The sequence below is a fragment of the Enhydra lutris genome, unplaced genomic scaffold (assembly GCF_002288905.1).
Source record: "Enhydra lutris kenyoni isolate GAN:26980312 unplaced genomic scaffold, ASM228890v2 scaffoldscaffold86, whole genome shotgun sequence".
NCBI classification, from domain to species: Eukaryota; Metazoa; Chordata; class Mammalia; order Carnivora; family Mustelidae; genus Enhydra; species Enhydra lutris.
The window spans coordinates 830,889-850,587 of record NW_019154170.1 but is presented as its reverse complement, the minus strand read 5'-3'; the positions used below and the strand labels follow the sequence as shown (position 1 = coordinate 850,587).

General features: G+C 53.0%; 1 protein-coding gene across 1 annotated transcript in view; it reads left to right on the top strand.

Moving 5' to 3' along the window:
- Positions 1-19,699, top strand: part of LOC111161682 (ELAV like RNA binding protein 1) — a 41,099-nt gene that overhangs the window by 5,085 nt on the left and 16,315 nt on the right. The window contains exon 2 of the mRNA XM_022525488.1: positions 11,532-11,719. Coding sequence (XP_022381196.1) covers positions 11,548-11,719 — 172 coding nt within the window. The 5' untranslated portion in view covers positions 11,532-11,547. The remainder of the gene's footprint in view (positions 1-11,531; positions 11,720-19,699) is intronic.

Sequence of the window (19,699 nt, the reverse complement as noted above, 5' to 3'; positions counted from 1 at the left end):
CGGGCCGGGAGGGGACGCGCGCGGGCCGCGGCGGGCGGGCGGGGGCCGGCCGGTGTGGGCGCCGGCGTCAGGCCCCGGGCCGGATTCCTCGGTCGCCGCGAGGGGCGGGCGAGGGGGACCACGGCGTGGGCACGCGCCTGGCGGCCGGGCTCCGCGGCCGGGGCCCCAGCAGTCCTGGGAGCCGAGGAGCCGGGGGCGGGAGAGCGAAGCCAGAGGCGAGGGAGTGGGGTGAGCGCCTTCGGCGCGCAGAGGTCACGGCCCACGGGCTCGCTCCCCGGGGAAATCCTACAGATTCTTTTGTAGTCGTTGTCAGAGAACCGCGGTCGATTTGAGGTCCTTTTAGAAGTGTGCATACCTTTCCGAATGTATGGGAGTCCTAGAAAAATATGTATTTTTTGAACGCCATCTCTAACAAAGCTGTTTTTGGGGCGTGGGACGTTGGGATTTGTAAAATATGTGTGTGTGTGTTGAAAACACAACCTGCATGCAATTGAACAATGGGGGATGGATGCTCTTCCTTTTCCGGTCTCTTCTGCTGCTAGGCTTATTAAAATGGGTTCTGATACCTACTGTGTGCAGGCAAGTGGAGAAGAACTTTTGCATGCGCTGCCCCGGGAGGGACAGAGCCCCCCCCCCCCCTTACCACAAGTATTCATGTAGGATCTGTATGGTCAGTGGTCCAGAAGTGGGGAAATGGGAAAGATGGTCCTATTGGAGAAGGATTTCATAACCTGATCACTACTGAAATTTTGGGTCTGATCACGCTGGGTGGCGGTGGGGGTGGGGTGGGGAGGATGTCCTGTATATTGTAGGATGTTGAGTAGCATCCCACTAGATGCCCGCAGGATCTCTTTCCTTTCCTCCCTCCCTCCCACCCCCGCCCCCAGTTGTGAAGATCAGAAATGTCTTCAGGTATTGTCAAAAGTATCACACACACAGCAGAAGCACCACTGAACTAAAGGATCTTTTACTAAAAGTTCCTCCGGCCTCATCTCTGATACATCGGGATCCAAGGCTCCCAAGAACTTGTACAAGTTCAACTGTGGCAGCCTTAGTTTTCTTATCTGTAAAATGGAATGGGAAAATTGCTGTGCAGATTTAAGGGTGTGGGAAGCCCCTAGCAATGGCTTGAGCATGGTAAGCACTGAATAGATAATGTCATAAGTAATCACCAGTATTTAGTGAGGATATACTACGGGCTTGTTCCTTTACAGATCTTTATCTCCAGCCCTTGAGATAGGGGCTGTTGTAACTTCCATCTTCAGGACAAACAAACCAAGGCTTAGATGGGTCACTTGTTATGACCAGTCTCGCACCATAAGGTAGCCGAGGCGGGATTTGAACTCAGGCCCTCTGACTCAAAATCCTTACTCTTAACCATGAGATTTTATCGCTCTTACGGTCACAAGTGTCCAGGGAATCCCGAGAGGAATTCCATTCAGTTTTCATTCACCGTCTTCTGTATGCGAAGCTTTGTGCTGGGATCTATTACACAATTTTGTGACTTCAGGGTCTACAAAGAGGCTGAGATACACAAACATCTCAAAATGTGGAAATAAATAATGTTTCTGTTGAAGCACTGGTTTTGGAGGAGGCAGAGTTCACTTTGGATGTGCTGAGTCTGCGGTCATGGTGCAGCAAATAGAAAACGAGAGAATTATGAAAATACTCTTCACTGCTTGCTTTATTGCTTCTCTCACTCTCTGCTTCCCGTCTCTGTCCTTTCGTACTCCAGCAAAAGTTGTCTTTTTAAAATGCAGATCTGATCATCACTCCTGATTAAAAGTTTTCTGTGTGGAACGAATTTTAATTCTTTCCCCCTCTTTAGGTGACTCAAAAGTTTGGGATCTCAGGTCTCGCATCTTCTAACCCTCCCTCCCTTTTGCATTTCACCTGCACCTGGACCTGAAACTCCATCCTCTCTGCCCCTTGTCCACATGGCCTAGAACTTCCCAGTTCTCCTCCACCAAGAGATGCTTTCCTCATGCTGCAAGACCCCGCTCAGAGCTCGCTTACCATTCGGAGCCTCCTCTGATTGCCACTCTCCCTTGACCCGCCCTGGAATCAGCTAACCGTTCCCTCCCCTGTGTTCCCATCCCATTCAATTGAGCCAAATTAAATGCTGAATGGTGAGGAAAGTGCAGTTGCCGCCTTTTGCCCCTAGGTGGCAATAGTGAAGCAGCGAGGCCGGCCGGAGTCTGTAAGTCAGGGGAAGACCAGAGGAAAGCAGCCTACAGAAGGGAAGTGAGTCTTGCTTCCCTCCTTTAACCAACCCTCCCTGCCCCGCTGCTAGGCTCTCAGAGGCAGTGGTGATTACAGTGTGGGCAGATTTAGCCACACGTGCGGTGAGGGTTATGCACTGGCTGATGTGTAAGCACAGAAAAGGAGACTGTTCACCTAGGCCGGGCAGGCAAAAGAGATCACATAATGCTTCCTGGAGGAGGCCAAGCAATGGTGGGGGGAGGTGCGGGTTAGCCAGGCACAGACCACAGGGAACAGCTTTGCAGGATACAGGAAGAGCGTATGCAAAAGCATGGAAGTGGGAACATCTTGGTTTGCTCCAGGAACCATTTGGGGTCTGATCCTTCAGGGGCAAGCAAAGCGAAGTAGGTAGTGGCAAGAGGACTCCTGTGACTGGTGTGCAGAGGGTGTTGTCCTGTAGGCCAGGCCAGGGGTGATTTTAGTCCACGAAGTGAAGAAGTCAGATCTGCGCACAGGAGTTAGAGCAGAGTTGGAGGGGGACAGTGCTGCAGGCCAGCAAACCAGTTAGAAGGTGATCACTTTGCTCTATGTAGGAAAAGCTGCGGATGTGACCCGGAACTGTAGTGGCAGGGAAAGAGGGGGATGGGTTTGAGACATGGTTAGGGGGTAAGAGACACAGGACTCTGTGGGTATTTAGATATGGGATGTGAGTGAGCAAGAGGACACCAGTGGGTGATTCTGGGTCTCCGCCTGAGGGACCGGTAGAAGGCCGGTGGTCAGTGAGAGAAACAGGAAAGGCAAGAGAAGGAGCAGTTTGAAATGCAGACACAAGAAAGCGTGCAGTGGATATGCTGTGAAGCAGAGGGGACAGAAGGCATTGTCCACGTCCGTACCTGCTGGGGGGGGGGGGCTCGCTTTCATGATCACTGTTGGTTTCACTTGACCCAGGGCCTCTGTGTGTTTTGGCCAAGTCGATGGTCACACTTTTGTAGGTTGAAAACATGAAACGTGACTGCTTGTGCATTGTCATGGGGAATAGGGAGAAGGGAAAGAAACTGCCTCTTTGAGTAACTTCCAGCCTGAGCTGGGGAGAAGAGACCTGTGTAGATATGAAGTAGCAAAAGGGTAAGCGGCGGGTGGTGACAGCGTTGCGAGTGTTGAGAGAAAGGATTGTCTGGTGCTGGGTTTCTGTGTTTGATGAAAGAGCTGGTGTCCATACCGATCGTTGTGATCAAAGAGGCATGGGCAGGAGTTTTAAGGTGCAGCCAGTGGCCCAGGGTGAGTAAGAGAGGAGAGACAAAGTGGTCCGGAAGCCTGAGTGGACTGGTTGGGGCAGGCAGAGAGGGTTAAGAGGGTGAACTTGGAGATAAGTCTAGAAAAGTATGTCAGGGTCAGGTGGTAGAGGGTTTCTGGATACAGACGAGAGGTGATCTTGGAAGTTTGTTTTTCTGGGGGAGACTTAAGGATGGATGGGCTGGTCAGGATGCTTTTGTGGTACAAGGTGGCCTGGTAATGGCCTGAACAGGAGGACCGGGACTGGGACTGTTCCTTTATCTCATATACCCAGTACCTTGTTCTGTGCCTGGCATGTGGTTGGTTGGCACTCTGTGTTTTCTTGGTGGAGGGAGGGCCAAAAGGGGGCTCGGGAGTGACTGGATCCAGCCACCCAGCAAAGAGACATCTCTACTGGAGGAAGGATTCACAGAGGGGGAAACAGAAGGCAGAGGAGTGATTTGGAGGGAAAAGGCCTGGTTGGGTTTGGAGAGACTGGGTTTGAAATAGTCACGTGGCAGGGAGACCATTTGGGACTCTGTCTAGGTTAGAGATAAAGGGACCCAAACCAGAATAGTGGCAGAGAGATGGGGGAGAAGGAGATACATTGCCGATGTGCAACTGGTAGATTTTGGTGCCTGCTTAGGTATGGAGGAGGGAGAGAGGTGGCTTGGGGGACAAATGTGTCCTGCCACCAGGGGAAGTAACTCAGAGGGAGAAGAGGCTTGAAGAGGGGGACAAGGGCAGGAGGAGAGGACTTGAGGGTGCCTGCAGTTGGAGACTGGGAGGTCAGGGAGGCAGACTCCGTTTTGTAAGTGAAGTCGGAGGAAGGGGACAGGGCTGGAGTAAGGTTCATGTCTCTGGTGGACAGAGTGAGAGGCCAGATGACCCATCCAGGCTGGTGTGTGCAGTTGATGGTGAGTGAGCATAGACAAGGTGTTCCACATACGTAAGGCTGCAGCCGTGAGCCTTGACTGGTGTGACTCCCACGGAGCCCAGGCCATTAGAAATGGCATCAGCAGTTTGGATCATTTCCAGGGTTCCGGGGCAAAGAGTCAAAGCGTTCCTTCGTGGACCTGGAGGCGGGTGAAGTGGCCACTTGCCAAGTGTCAGGAGCTGTGCTGGGCACCACGAAGCATGTGGTGCCCTCCCCATGTCACAGATGAGGAGACTGAGGCTCCAGGAAAGGAAGTGCCTACCCACAGTTGTTCAGCTGATCAGCAGTAGGGTAGTATTGGGGCGCAGGTCTGTCAGACTCCACATCCCGGGAGTTTGCCGTGCCATGTTGCTCTGCGGTTGTCTGCAAGAGCCCTGGAGTGGCCTCGACCAGCCAGGAAGGAGCGAGAACTCTTTCACGGGGCTGTGGAGTCAGTCGTGTCCCCGCAGGCCCGCGCAGCACTTGGACTGGGCCAGACACTGGGTGCACCTGATGTGCTTCTACGCGAAGCTTTTCAGCCTAGTGGATATTGAATTGCTGTGACGCAGCCGGGGCTGGCCGGGTCCGGCGGCTCTCCACGCCGGGGGCTGCGGGAAGGGGCGAATGAGGAAATACGTGCCGTGTTCACTTAAGCCCTCGCCTCGCATAGCAGTTGTAACTGGGTCAGGGGGTACATTCACTTTGTCTCTGGCACCCTAGAGTGTTTCCTGGGTGACCTGACATTCCTGAGGCTTTTACCTTGGAGAACTCAGAATTTTACATCTGGAAGGGACCTTAGAAATAATTGAGTCCAAGCCCCATCATGTGATGTGTGAAGTGTCAAGGTTGAGCCTGAGGACATATTTGACTGTTCTAGTTTTGCTCCGGCTTGAGTAGTTCAGCAAGGCTGCTCTGTGAATATCAAATGAGACAGATTCTCAGGGGTGCCTAATGGGAACCAGTCTTGGTGCTTTACGTGTATGTTACCTGTGTAAGTTTTCACGTCCTTTATATATATAATATCTTCCCTATGTGCATAGTGGTAATACTACTGATGGGAACAGCATTGCTGAAGTCTCACAGACAACCAGGATTGTTGAAAATAGTGCAGTGGGGCTGAAAACCCTCAGAGATCATCCAAACAGGGCTTCTCCATGGGACATGCAGTTACTGGAAATGTTTCCAGCTCAGCAGGAATTGTTTTGCTAAACTAAGTTTCCCTGTTTGCCCTCTACAATGGAGTTTGATTCTGTGGGATGGGACGGGTAAGTAAGTAAAAGTCAGGTACTGGGGCGTCTGGGTGGCTCAGTCGGTTGAGCGTCTGACTGGTTTCAGCTCAGGTTGTGATCTCGTGGTCGTGGGGTTGAGCCCCCTGTTGGGATCTGTGCTCAGCGTGGAGTCTGCTTGTCCCTCTCCCGTTTGCTCTTGCATTCTCACTCTAAAATAGGTAAGTAAATCTTTAAAAAAAAAAAAAAAAGTAAGCTACTGTATATATTAAGACTGTTAGTACAGTTTTCAGCTGCCCTTTAACATGAAGTGGCAAATACACACGATTCCCAGGTGACTCTGAGACCTGGTGTCTGTCCATCCCCGACCCCACTGGCCCTCCAGGCTCTCACCAACGATGTGGGTGAAAGGCAAATAATTAGGAGTTAGAGTGATTCGTGCATCTGTAAAGTTTCGGGCTGAATGGCATGTGGGCCCAGGGAACTGGAGCAGCCTATTGTCCGGGGGGACGTTTCAGAGATGAGTGAGGAGGTGATGGAGAGAGCGGACAGTCTCTGTAAAGGGAGCAGCCGGAACAGAGGCACGGAGATAGGGAGGTTTGCCGCCCTCTAGGGAAGAAGCTGGAGCGAAGGGCCACGTTGTGAAGTGGGGGACTGCTCTGTAGCGAGAGTTGGAGGCCCCGCGCTGCCACTGTGAACCACGCCATGGCTGACCCTGACCGTGAGCACAGTACCGAAGCCTCTGAGCCTCAGTGGGCGGGGCCACCATGGACAGGGGCCTCCGAATGTGCTGACCTGGAGACGTCTCCCTGGAGAGCCCCCGAGCAAGAGGAGACAGCCTGACAAGCCAAGGGGCGGCCAGAAGTGGCTACAACTTGGAAGTCATTGATTGTCGGGGAGAGACAAAGGCCCAGCTGTGGTTGGTGCTTGACAGAAGCTGGCTTGGCCAGGGATTAGGGACGTGGATTTGGAAAGGTCACGGGGAGGAACACAGAGAGCAGGGCAGCACGGCCCTGCTCCTCCTTGAGCACAGCTTGAGAAGCTGTGCTGTGTTTGGGGTTTGGGTTTCTCTGTCGTGGGCAGTCGACCTAAGAACTGGGTCCACAGAGGCTGCTCAGCCTTACGGGGGGCATTGGGAGGACCCCCGAGTGCTGTGGAGTAAGGCTCACTTTTTAAATCTTAAAATTTATTTTCGAGTTCACTTGAAATCCTGGTGTAGGGTTCTTTGAGTTTTGACAAACGCGTAAAGTCGTGTTACTACCTCCACCATCAAGACATGGGAGGTACAGTCCCCAAGAAACAGAAGTGCTCTCTTGTGCTCCCCCAGTGTACTCAGCGCCCCCCTTGCTCCCTGCCCCTGGCCACCACTGGTCCATCCCTGCAGTTCTGCTTTTGCCAGGACGCGCCCTTACACTACGGAGCCTCGGAGTCAAGTTCCTTTCACTCTGCAGAGTGTATTTGAGACTGATTCAAGTTGCGTGGATGGCAGCACTTTTCTTACTGGGAGCAGAGCTCCGGTGTGTGGCCTCCCCTAGTCTGGCCGCTGATGGCTCTAAGGGCATCTGGGCTGCTGCAGTTTGGGGTGTGACTGAGTAAAGCCGCTGTGAACACTTGGCGTGTGGGTTTTTATACGAACGTAGCTTTGTACTTCTCTCTTGTATGACTACTAGTATGGAATTGCTGGGTCTTGGAAAGCGTATGTTTCAGAAACTGCCCTTACGTCTTCTAAAGCGACTTTAAGGGACACCTGGGTGGCTCGGTTGGGCGGCTGCCTTCCGTTCGGGTCGTGATCACGGGGTCCTGGGATCGAGTTCCACGTTGGGTGCCCCCTGCTCTGCGGGGAGCCTGCTTTTCCCTCTCCCTCTGCCTGCCGTTCTCCCTGCTTGTGCTCTGTTGAGTAAATAGATAAAATTTTAAAAAATTAAAAAATAAAGCGACTTTAACATTTTTACATTTCTACCAGCTATGCATGAAAATTCTGGTTTCTCCATATCCTTGATAACGTCTGTTTTGTTGTCATCTGCCTGCTTTTGTTTTATTTTGGTCTAAATAGGTGGCGTTGTCTTGATTCTCATTCCAGATGGGTAATGGTATCTTAATGTAGTTTTAATCTGCACTTCCATGATAACTAATAATGTCGAACGTCTTTTCATGTGTCTGTTTGCCATCCGTATATCTTTTGGTGCGTTGTTTGTTCGTGTCTTTTGTCATCTTTAAAATTAACGTTGTCTTTTTACTAAGTTTTGAGAGTTAATATATGTTCGGAATGCAAGTCCTTTTTCAGATATGTGATTTGCAAATATTTTCTTCTTCTCCGTAGCCTGTAAGCTTTGCAGAGCAAAAGTTTTACATTGTGATGGTATCCAGTTCGTCCATTTTTAAAAAATGGATTGTACTTTTGGTGTGGTATTTCGGAAATCTTTGCCTCACCCCGTGTCACAAAGATTTTCTCTTAGAAAATTTCTTTTTTTATATTTTAGAACAGAGGTCATCACACTTTTTCTGTGAAGAGCCAGATGGTAAATATTTTCAGCTTTTTGGGCCATCTGGTCTCTGTCACAACTACTCAGCTCTGTCACTGTAGTGCAAAAGCAGCCACAGACAATACATAAACAAATGAGAATAGCGGTGTGCCAATAAAACTTTATTTATACAAACAGATGGTGGGCCATCCACTGTTTAAGAAAGTCATCTTTTTACTGGGCATGCAAGACACCCCACTCTGAATAATGAGAATGGGGTCGTTATTGCTCAGTTCATCATCCATGAAAGCAGGGGGAGGGAGAAGACGGGAGAGTAGGTCCCTAACTCAGAACAAAGGTGAGGAGAGGGAGGGATGAATGAAGAAAAACAAAGGAAGGGAGAAGAGAAATGTTTGAATCACATTTCAAGCAAATGTGCATTTTAATTTTTCAGAGTTAGCCCTTGCACTTGGGTTCAGGCTTTAGCAAATGTGTGTGTTTGTGTTTGAGCTGATGATCTATCTGAAAGCCTCACGGCTGCAGATGCATTAACAGATTTCTGGAGTTTTTCATGATTAAGCCCATTAATGCTGGTGGTCACATGCTTTCTCCTAAAAATTGGTGTTTATTTAATTCATATTTAGATTATACCCAGCATTTCACTTGTACCTGCTATGGGGTCCTGGGATCCTCACACATACTTCCCCGCATGTGTGTGATTATTTCTGGAGAACAGGTCCGACGGTCCTGAAGCAGAGGGTGGCATTGGTGTGAAACTCAAGGGCATTCCTCCAGAAGCCTTTAGCGTTTCATGCTTGTATCAGCGGCATACCAGGGTGTCCGTCTGCCTTATCCTTCTCTACAACGCTAGATTTTGTCCATCCTGGGTGGTCTTGTATCTGACCGACAGAAGGTGGCATCTCTCTCCCTTTTTTTTTAAAGATTTTATTTATTTATTTGACAGACAGAGATCACAAGTAGGCAGAGAGCAGGCAGAGAGAGAGGAGGAAGCAGGCTCCCCGCTGAGCAGAGAGCCCAATGCGGGGCTCGATCCCAGGACCCTGGGATCATGACCTGAGCTGAAGGCAGAGGCTTTAACCCACTGAGCCACCCAGGTGCCCCAGTGGCATCTCTTTTGACTTCACATTTTCCTCATTATTTGTGAGTTTGGGCTCTTGGTTTATTAGCATGAATCGCTGGCATCTGTTAGTTGCAGCTCATATCCTTTGTCCCCTTCTCTGTTAAGGATGTGTCTTCTTTCTGGTGAGTTTGTAGATGCTCAGAATCAACTGGTCTAAGCGTTGGGAGTGTTGACGTTGGGGGCTGGACAATTCTTGGTTGTGGGGGCCATCCGGGGCCTTGTGGCACCACCGCCCTCTCCCCACTACGTTCCGGTGGCACATCACCACCCGCAGTCGTGGTAACCAGAAATGTCTCCAGACACGACCCAGTGTCCCCTGGGGGGCCAAATCACCCACGCCAAGAACCGCCGGCCTAAATAATGTAGTAGGTAGCGAGCACTTTCTCCCAAGTCCGCTGCTTGTCTGTGTGTGATGCCTCTTGCCACACAGAACTTCTTAATCTTAGGAAGTCTCACTTCCCAGTATTTTCTTTTATGGCTTTAGATGCTAACCTATTTTATAAAGAACAGGGAGCATAGAACATTTCCAGGTAAATAAAAGAAATACTGGGAGAGTGCACTAACTTCGCATGTTGTGTACAGTCCGAAGCAAATCAGGAGGCAGGAAGGAGAGAAGTCGCACCTGTTTCCAGCAGGGGAAGAAAAACCCAAACTCAAAACCACACCTAAGTCCTCTCTCAGTGCTGACTCAGGGGGAGGTGGGAGCTGTGTTCAGGTTTTTATATAACCACTGGCAAGGCTATTTTTAAAGAAGGCTGAGTGCTCCTGACAGCGGGCACTGGGTTTTCAAGCCTAAAAGCAGGGCCGGGCAGAGGCATCTGGAGAACGGGGTGGGCTGCCCCTGAGGTCTCCTGGCTGGCAGGCGACGGGGCCTTTTTCCGCTGATGACACTTCAGCCCCGTGGGGGTCAGCGCCCGCATATTTAGAGTCAGGGACGTGGGACATTAGATGACGTGGCTGGGCGCAGCAGGACTTGTGAGCAAGCCCAGCGCGAGTTGTGCTTTCAGAAGAGCGGTCCCGATGCCCTCGGCCGCGTTGATCCAGACTCTCTCTGAAGCCCTCGCTGTGCCGTGGTGTTTGCCACTGAGAGAGAAGACCTCTGCGGGTGGCTAAGGGCATTCCAGAGCCTGCAAGCTTTGAAGACCGCGTTCCTCCAACTGGTAGAGAAACCCAGACCTCTTCACCAGCTCAGTCGCCGTGGCCTTTGGGATAGAGGGATGCAGGGAACCATTGTCTCCCTGCTTGAGGACAGAGATGGGGCGCCGGAGTCGGGGTGCTCAGGTGCACATCGCGGCCTCCTCAGTACCCAGCTGCACTGTGGTGCGCGGAGATGCGAGAAGGCGATCGGGAAGCGTTGGAAAGCTCTCGAGACAACCCGAACACTTTTTGCAGGAGCTTGAATGATGGTGCTGGAATTGGTTGTCGGTGTTTTGTTTTGTTTTTAAGTCAGCTCCGCACTCAGCGTGGGGCCTGAACTCAGGACCCTGAGACCCAGAGTCGCACACTCCACCAACTGAGCTGGTCAGGCGCCCCCGTTCGTAGCGTTTTTGAGGCGCCCTAGTAAGTAGAGACGGTTGTTGTTTTAGAGCCGCTTCAGGTGTACAGAAGGACTGCGAAGAAGTACAGAGCGGGCGTCCGTCAGAGTCTTCCCTCTCAGGGACGTCGTGTGTCGGTGCGGCGTTTTGCTAGAATCCACGAGCAAGTGTGGATATGGACCAGCTCAAGCGCATAGTTTGCCTTCGGGTTCGGTCTCCATGTGCACCTTTGCTGGGTTTTGCCAGATACGTGCTAACCTGTATGCACCATGACAGGATGACCCAGATAGCCTCACCACGCTGAGTCCTCTGCGCTCCTCTGCGCATCCCGCCCTTCCTTCTGAGCCCTGACAGCCACTGGTATTCTTACCTACTCTGGGTTTCATCTCTTCCACGATGTCCTATAACCGGTGTCGCCTGGTGTGTCGCCTTTCAGACTTAACGATACACAGTTAAGGCCTCCCCCAGTCTCTGGCTCCGGAGCTCATTTCCTCCTGTCACCGAATAACGGTCCATTGTGTGCAGGCCGCGGACAATAGCAGTTTGTCCTTCCTTCGCCTACTGAAGGGCATGCGGGCTGCTTCCAGCCGCGGGCCAGTTATGAATTAGGCCGCCGTTATGAATTAGGCCGCCGTAGACCTCCACGTGCGGGTTTTTATGTGCAGTTGAACTTGCAGTGTTGAAAAGAAAAAACCCTAAGTGCCAGTCATTCGTTTTGCCTTAATGTTGTGCAGTACGGACATGTGGAATTGACTTGGTTTTTCTCCCCCTCCGCAGATTTTTAAAAAATACAATGTCTAATGGTTATGAAGACCACATGGCCGAAGACTGCAGGGATGATATCGGGAGAACGAATTTAATTGTCAACTACCTGCCTCAGAACATGACCCAGGATGAGCTGCGGAGTCTGTTCAGCAGTATCGGGGAAGTCGAGTCTGCAAAACTCATTCGGGATAAAGTAGCAGGTAAAGAAACGGAGAGGGTTCATAGGGGGGACTTGGGGGTCCCTCTAAGCACCGGCTTCTGTGGCCGCGGTTCCTCAGGGCAGAAGAGCCACAGCCCTGCGATGACAGTTGTCAGGTTCTGTAGTTATCTCGGACTGTGCTGTGCCGCCGCCCTGGTGGCAGATTGGACATCGGTTTCCAAAACAGGAAAAGTGCCTCCTGAGACAGAGCATGTACAGAGTGAGATGGCGGGGGGGAGGGGGACACCAGAAATGGGGACGGCTCTGACAGCTGGAAGAGAGCAAAGAACGTGCGTGACAGCCCGGCCTGGCTCAGTCCCGTGCGTGGAAGGGACTCTGGTCCAGGCACGTCCTTCCCTGTCTTCCTGGGTCCCCGTGCACGGTCAGTCCCGTGGCAGAACACAGAGTGTCCCTGTGCTGCTTGCCATCACACCATCAGCTGGGACATTGGAAACACGCGGAGCTTGAACTCTTGGGGGGTGAGAGCGGGCTCCCCGTGGATCGACAGGCAGGCTGTCTCATTGGATGCCAGCTAAGAGCCCTGCTCTCCACTGCCTCCACGTGCGACCTTTAAACCTCAGTGTCCCCACACCTAAAGTGGGGATGGTGGCTCCTACGTCCTAGTGCTTACCTGCCTCATAAGGGTTTGCAGACACCTGGGAAGGCTGTCCTTACGGCACAACTTCCAACCCGAGAGTATGGTTTCAAGGAGGAAAACATGGAAAGATCAGGTGCTACGAAGCACTTCCTTCCTTCTGTCCTACAGAGGAACGTTGCTTTTAAGGAGCTGTCCTCCTCCTCCTCCTGTCTCCTGCTCCCTTTCTTTCTACCCTTATTCTCCCCCACCCCCACCCCATTCTCTTCCTTCATCCTTCTTCCTCTCTGCTCCAGTGAGCTGAGGAATGGGCAGACAATCGCCCCCCTCCCTGACCGCCACCCACCAAAGAGGGCTCTGGCTGCCACCCTGGGTTGTGAGACTGGTTCTCTGCACTGGAAACTAATTTAAAAGTTAAAAAAAAAAAAAAAAAACCACAAGAAAAACTTTATTATGGAAATAAGATAATATCTGGTATTCTGATCTGCATGAAAGTAATATATTAAGCCCTATGTACCCATCGTCTTACTTCATCGATTCTCAGCTTTTGCCAGGAACCTGAAGTTGCCTGTCTCTGGGCTGCGTCCTGGCGAGGCCGGCTGACTACTGTGTAGGGAATTAGTTCATCAGAGGGGGCACTGACTTCAGAAGTTTTCTTCTTCCAATTCTGAGTCTGTGATTTAATAAACATCTTCTAACCAGGAATTGTAGATAATACACAAATTTTAACGGTGTTAGAATGTTCTAGAAGCCATTATCTTTCTCCTGTTTCGGGAGACCATCTGCAGAAGAGTCCTTGTTCAGAGGTGTTTTAAAATTCTCCTATGCTACTAACAAGTCTTGCCTTTCTCCTCTTATGTTCTGACGGAAGGGAATTTTTAGCCCCGTGGATATTCCTGAACATTACAGTCCAATTTTGCCAGCATTCTCACGGTACCTGACTCTTTGTTCACTTGTTGTGGTTTCCAAGGAATGTGAACTCTGATGATAGGAACACCTAGATTTGGCAAGATCAGTCCAGAGAGAACTGGTTTCGGGAATGGGGTAAAGGCAACAAAGTGTAATTTGGAAATTATTTCAGTTCGGAGATAAACTTTTCCTCCTCTTCAGGCAAGATAAGTGTAACGTACGAAGAGTTGTGGAGTCTGTGGTCGCAGGCTCCAATCTCAGCTCTGCGTCTTGCTAGCAGTTCCTTAAATTGAAAAGAGCCCACCTTCATGAGAGGCGCACCGCATCCGCCTCTCTCCTCCTGCCGCTGTTGTGCGGAAACCTCGCCAGCTGCACGGCCCCTCTGTCCTCTGTTAGGCTCTGGTGAAACCCCAGGCAGGGAAATGTTCGTCCAGCTGCTCCCTCCTAGCCGGGCTAACGAAGCCCACCCTGGAGAGAGTCTTGCGTCCAGGCAGATAGATGGGTGCCCTCTCAAAGCCCCTTCCCAGCGGAGCTCAGCCCACAACGCAGGCATCCCCAGCCCCCACAGCAACCGCGTCTGCACCCTTCACCCCAGGCCGGTGATTACCTCCCACCTCGCTGGGAAAATAACAGCCGTCTCCACGAACCTCAGGCTAGGCGAGCACCTGCTTGCCCAGATCTCTTTGCGATCACCTCGCCAGCGTTCAGACACGCTCGTGTCTGTTCACTTTAAAAGAATCCTTGCTGAGGTTCCTGACCCTCCAGCTCAGAGTTTTCTCTACTCAAGACACTTGGGACTGGACAATTCTTGGGGGCAGAGGTTGCATCTTACGTTGCGGAATGTGGAGCGGCATCCCTTCCACTTGCTAGATGCCAGTGGCATCTTCCAAGTTGTGTCGAGTAAAAAAAAAATGCCCCTAGACGTTGCCAGGTGTCGCCAGTATCCTTCCTCTCTGCTCTAGCTTTTGTCCTCCCTCTCCTCCCATTCACAGAGCCGTCAGTTGATGGTCTTCTCTTCCTTCTGGAAGCTTCCCCTCCTCCTTGGCTTCCATGAACCACCTACCTGGCTTTCTCCCAGCCCTGAGGCCTTGCTTTCCCTCTTGCAGCTCCTTCCTGGCCATTAACTTAGATGGTCCTTAGGGTTATTCCCAAGCTGCTCCTTCCCCCAGGGAGAGCGGATGCACCCCCGAAGCTTTCCTGTAGCCTCAGTCGTCCACCTGTGCTTCAACGAGAACGTTCTCCCGACCTTCAGACCCCTCCACCCCTCACCTTCAGTCTCTCCCCAGCCTTTCCGCAGCCTCTGCATCTTACCAGGTGGCCCCAGTGTTCACTCAGTGACTCCAGTCAGAAATCTAAGCATGACTGGCTGGCACTCCTTCTTCTGGATGCTTCCATCCCTTTCCTTCCACCCCTTCCCCCGCCCCACTACCCGCCTCAGATCCAGATGAGGCCATGTTGTCTTCTGCCTGCACTGGCATTCTGGCCTCCTAACCAGCCACCCATGTTTCCTCCAGAAGGCTCTCTTCACTGTGGCAAAGGAGTCTAAACAGTCTGCATGTGCCCCTGTCACTGCCAGTCCCGGGCCCTCCTTGCTTCGGGTCACCTTTCCTGGCCCAGCTGTGTCAGCGCTAGACGCTCCTTGTCTGGGTTCCCATAGCAACTGCGCAGATGGCTGGGTGGGTTTCCACACTGCACTAAGTTAGAACTTTCTGGTCCAGGAGGTCCATATGGTTTTCAGAGGCGGGGACCCTATTAGCTCCTTAGATACAGTCAGAATCAGTGCCTGTTGAATGAATGAATGAGTACGCCCAGTGAAGGGGGAAATGCTAATCGGCACGGCCATTCATTTGCTCAACAAATATCTATCGAGTGCCAGCCATTGGCCAGTCATGGGCGACAGGAGGAGTGAGGACCGGATGGTGGCTAGGATGCTGGGAAGGTTTGACGGGCTGGCCTCAAGATTCAGGGTGTTTCTGGCTGCCAGGCCCCAGCGCCTGTGTTGGGGACATGCATCTGTTGCTGCGTGTCCATCCACAGTTCTAGCTAGCCCTGCCATGCAGCCCTGCCCTGCTTTCTGGCCTGGCGTCTGGTCCTCTGCAGACGCCATAGGGCCCAGGAATCAGCCTCTGCCCTCCTGCACTGTCCTGTCAAAGCGCACACCCCGCCTGCAGCTCCCAAGTCTCCTCAGGGACCTGTCCTCCTCCTCCCCAGCCACTCGGCTGTCCACTCACCCTCCTCTCAGGCCCGACTGAGCTGCTTGTCACTTCCCAGCATGCCCTGGCTCTTACAGTCTTGTGATTTTGTGAATACTGTTCCCTCTACGGGAAAGCCCTTCCACAGCAAGCCAGCCTGACCTTTGTTCCTTCTAGAAAAACAACATGAGGCAAGACGGGAAAAAAAAGTTTAAATTACCCCAAATCCTGTTAGTTTTATAGTCCGTGTCCTTCCGTACCAGTTTCTTTCCATATTTGTGGTCATGCGCAAGTGTGCGCTTTTAGAAAAATGGGCTCGCACCGCCCAAGCCGTGCGAGAACCTTTACTTCCTGTACCTGTGAATGTTTTTCTGTCACTGAGCATAACTACCTCACCAGAACAGTTACACGGGGTCCTGTCGTATGGCGGTTCTGAGTGTACAACAGGATAGAACCATATTGTGTGTTTATGAAAACCTCTGGCATCGTGGCGCACGTCTGCGCTCATCGGTGATTGCCGTTGGAGGTCTTCTGGAGGTGAGCCCGTAGAGGGGACAGCATGTACCGACTCGAACCCCTCACCAGCTTACTCTCGTTCCGCCCCGCCCCACCATCCCCTAGGCTGGGGGGGCGGGGGGTTCTCATCTCGCCCAACCTAAGTGAAAAATGACATCTGACTGGGGTAGTCATTCACTTTTTAATGACGTTCATCTGGTTTCATGTCTTTCCTGGCTGTCCGTACTCTTCGTGTGTGAAATACCCTCTTCTTGTCCTTTGCTCGTTTTTTCTTCCGGGGGCATTTGCTGTGTCTTATTTATTGTCTCGTTAATGCAGTCACCCCTCTGCCTCCACTAAGACCCAGCCTCTCTCCCCTCTGAAGCCCTCCCTTGAGCCCCCACAGACATTTAAAGGCAGAATTTGACCCTCCCTCCCCTCTCACGCTGCAGGGGAGGCCTTGGCCACAGGTGCTCCCCTCCCCCAGCCGCCCGCCCCGGGGTCAATTTGAGAGACATAGTGTCTGGCTGCTCTGGCTGCTCGGGTCGGCGAGTGTAATAGGAGATGCCGGGGCATCATTTCTCGGTTTTGACCTTGTCTAGAGAGAGGGAAGTGTTTGGAACTGGAAGAGCAGAGGTTGTGAGGCCGCCGGGCAGGGCACGGGCAGTGCTTGCAAGGAGGCCGTCTGGGTCTCCTCCAGGCAGCGGCTCTCGGAGTGCTGGCCGCCGACCCGCAGCAGCCCCTCGGAGAAGCACACGTCCCAGGCCCCACCCAGGCCCCCTGAATCAGCTAGGCCAGGGTGTCCACACATCTGATTTAACCTCCCTGGAGGTTACTGTGCTGGTGCGGGAGCAAGTCAGAGACGCGGAGCTCTGCCTGCAGGGTGGGGAGTGAGAGCTGGGGGCAGTGTGAACTGGGGGGAGCGCTGGCCTCTAGGACACCCCTCGGCCTCAGCCTGAGTTTATTCATGCTTCATCCCTACCTGTGCGCGCGCTCTCTCTCTCTCTCTCTCACTCACTCATCTCCTACCTGCTCCCCTCTTCTTCAGATCTCCCATCGTGGGCTTCTGGTTGCCCTCACCTGCCAGCACTGACTCCAGGCAGGTCCTTCCCTCCTTAAGCCCCAGCAGCCTGTGCAGGGTCCGTACCTGGCCCGAGCACTGCCCCTGAGCACCCCTGTTCCCCCACCAGACCTCAGACTTTCCTCCGTCAGGGCTCGTCTTCCAGTGCCCTGAATGAGAGGGGGCTGCCCCTGATCCGCCTTCATGGCCGGGATCCTGGCAGGCTCATTACCTCTAGGGGACGGGAGAATCATCTGTAGGGAGACTGGAAGTCGGCCTGCCTGACATCTTGGATCCTTAGGCTGAGGCAGGCCTTGGGAGCTGTGTCGTTGCCCGGCATGACTTATAGACCCTGTTAGAGAAGCGGTAACGTGGGGGCTGCTTGGGGAGGTGAGGGCCTTCCCCCAGGTGCCTACTCTGAGCCACACCAACAGGCTTCTGTGCTGTTGAAGGGTTCCACTCTCCTCATTCACTTCCAGCAGCAGCTCTCAACTCCTCATTGCAGTCGCCGGGGAGCTTTCAGAACAACTGATGCCGCCTCCCCTCCTACTGTGTACACCCCCACACCGCTGTCATTGGTTCAGGTTAGGACCCGGGCAGTGATCGTTTTTAGAGGCTGCCCTGGTGATTCTAGCAAGCAGCCAGAGTTGAACACGGTTGTTTTATGGGCAACAGCTGGGTGGAGGCCGGGACTTGGCACTTCCGTGTGTGGCCTCATGTGGGTGCAAACCAGGGGCTCCCCTTCATTCCTCAGCTGCCTGCCCTCCCACTGTACGCAGGTGCCCGCCACAGAGGGTTGAGCAGACTCCAAGAGGACAGGGCCAGACCCAGAACGGGGTGTGCGGAGATCCCCCCCACACAGCTCCAGGCCCCAGAAGGCCCGGGTTGGGCATGCTGGTGGGGAGCTACTCCGTGGCACTTAGGGAAACTCGGTCTCCTCTGAGCTCCCTCCTCCGGCAGCCAATCTGTGGGTCCTCTTGGTGGGTCCTTCTGCTGCTACCCCAGCCTGTGCATCCACACCTGGTCTCGCTCCTGGGCCTGGCGGCCCGGCCCCACTCCACCCAGCAGCCACCTCTGGGCCATTTCCCAGCTCGTTTTGTTCAACTGTGCTGGTCGCCTTTCATTTCCTGGAACACACCAGCGTCTCCTCTGCCTCACAGACTTGGCACTTGCTCTTCTGTCTGGACTGCTTGCCCGCAACCGTCCCAGGGTTTTACTGCAGTCATCGGCTCCTCAGAGCATTCCTAGCTGCCCTGTCGACCCCGGCCTTGTCCCATCAGTCCCTCTCAACCACAGCGGGGACTGTCCTCATAGCACCTTGGTGGCGGTTTTGTTCATTGGTTTCGTGCTGGTTTGTCATCCAGCTTGCCCACTGGAATGGGACATTCATTGAGGCACAGGCTGTCCTTCATGATCATCATTGAACCCCCTGGCCAGCCTGGCATGGGTCCTGACACATAGTAGCTGCTCAGTTAACACCTGTTGGCTCATTGAGGGGCAGGGATAGCAAGCCTGAGACAGGAGGCAGTGGCCATCTGGCAGTGTGTGACTTCCTGGGTGACATTGCAAGGTGTGGGTCCATGGTGCTCAAGGAGGCCACTCAGGAGGAATGTATGATTGAGACAAGAGCCAGAGGCAGAACCCTTGGGGGGCCATCTCGATGGAATGGGTAGAAGACTAGGAGCTTGAGGAGGGACCGTTGGGGAGAAAGAAAACTTGCTGTTGTCATCACATCCTGGAGGAGGAGGAGGCACCTGTCTGTGGAGTGGCACAGACAGAAGAGCTGGTGTTCTGCAGTGACCACCCTGGGAGCCTGGCCAGGGCCACCAAGCACCAGGGAGGCAAGGAATCAGGCAGTGGGTCCAAGTAGGACCCATGTTTATATGCCACCAGGAGCCACCTGTGGCTGAGACACAGGAGCGCAGCCTGGGCACGAGTCCTCATCAGTGTCTAGTGTTCTGTACCAGGGCTTAGGCCACCTGCGCCACCAGTGAAGGAGACAGGTGGTCCAGGACTGGGATTGGCCTTGTGGAAAGAGCAGAAATACAGGAAGACCCGAGCACTGGTTGTGCGCACCAGAGAGGCAGAGGAGCCCCCCTGGGGGCTGGGCCAGCGGGCTTCATGGCCTGGGCACCATGACGGATGGGTAGAGTGGGGATCGGAGAGCAGGTGTTTATGAGGAAAAATCCCAGCAAGCGTGTAGTTCAGTTCGGGAGTCCATACCACAGGCCTTCTGCGTCCTCAGCTTCGACATTGTAGTCTGGACTGTTCGCAAGGGGCCCTAAAGTCCAGCCTGGAGCCGACCGCAGTCTCTACCGTGTTTTCTGAGCTTCGGAGTCTGACTCTCCTGCTAGATGGGCCCCAGCCCCGTGGGCATGCGGCTGTGGGGTCCTCACGGCCCACGGTCAGAGCGAAGTCTCTCAGACCTGGGGAGTTATGTTCGAAGTTTCGTTCGAAGTTTGGGTGTCGGGGCACGTGTGGGGGTCAGTCGGTTAAGTGTCCGGCTCTTAATTTCAGCTCAGGTCATGATTGCAGCATCGTGAGGTCAAGTCCCGCACTGGGCTTGGAGCTCAGTGCGGAGTCTCCTTGTCCCTCTCCGGACCCCCTGCTTGCTCTCATTTACTTATTCTCTCTCTCTCTTTAATATGAGATAAAATTTTAAGAAAAAAAAGAAGTAGTTTGAGTGTGGAGGGTGAGGTCTGGGTTTTGTTTCTTTAAAAAAGAAAGTGA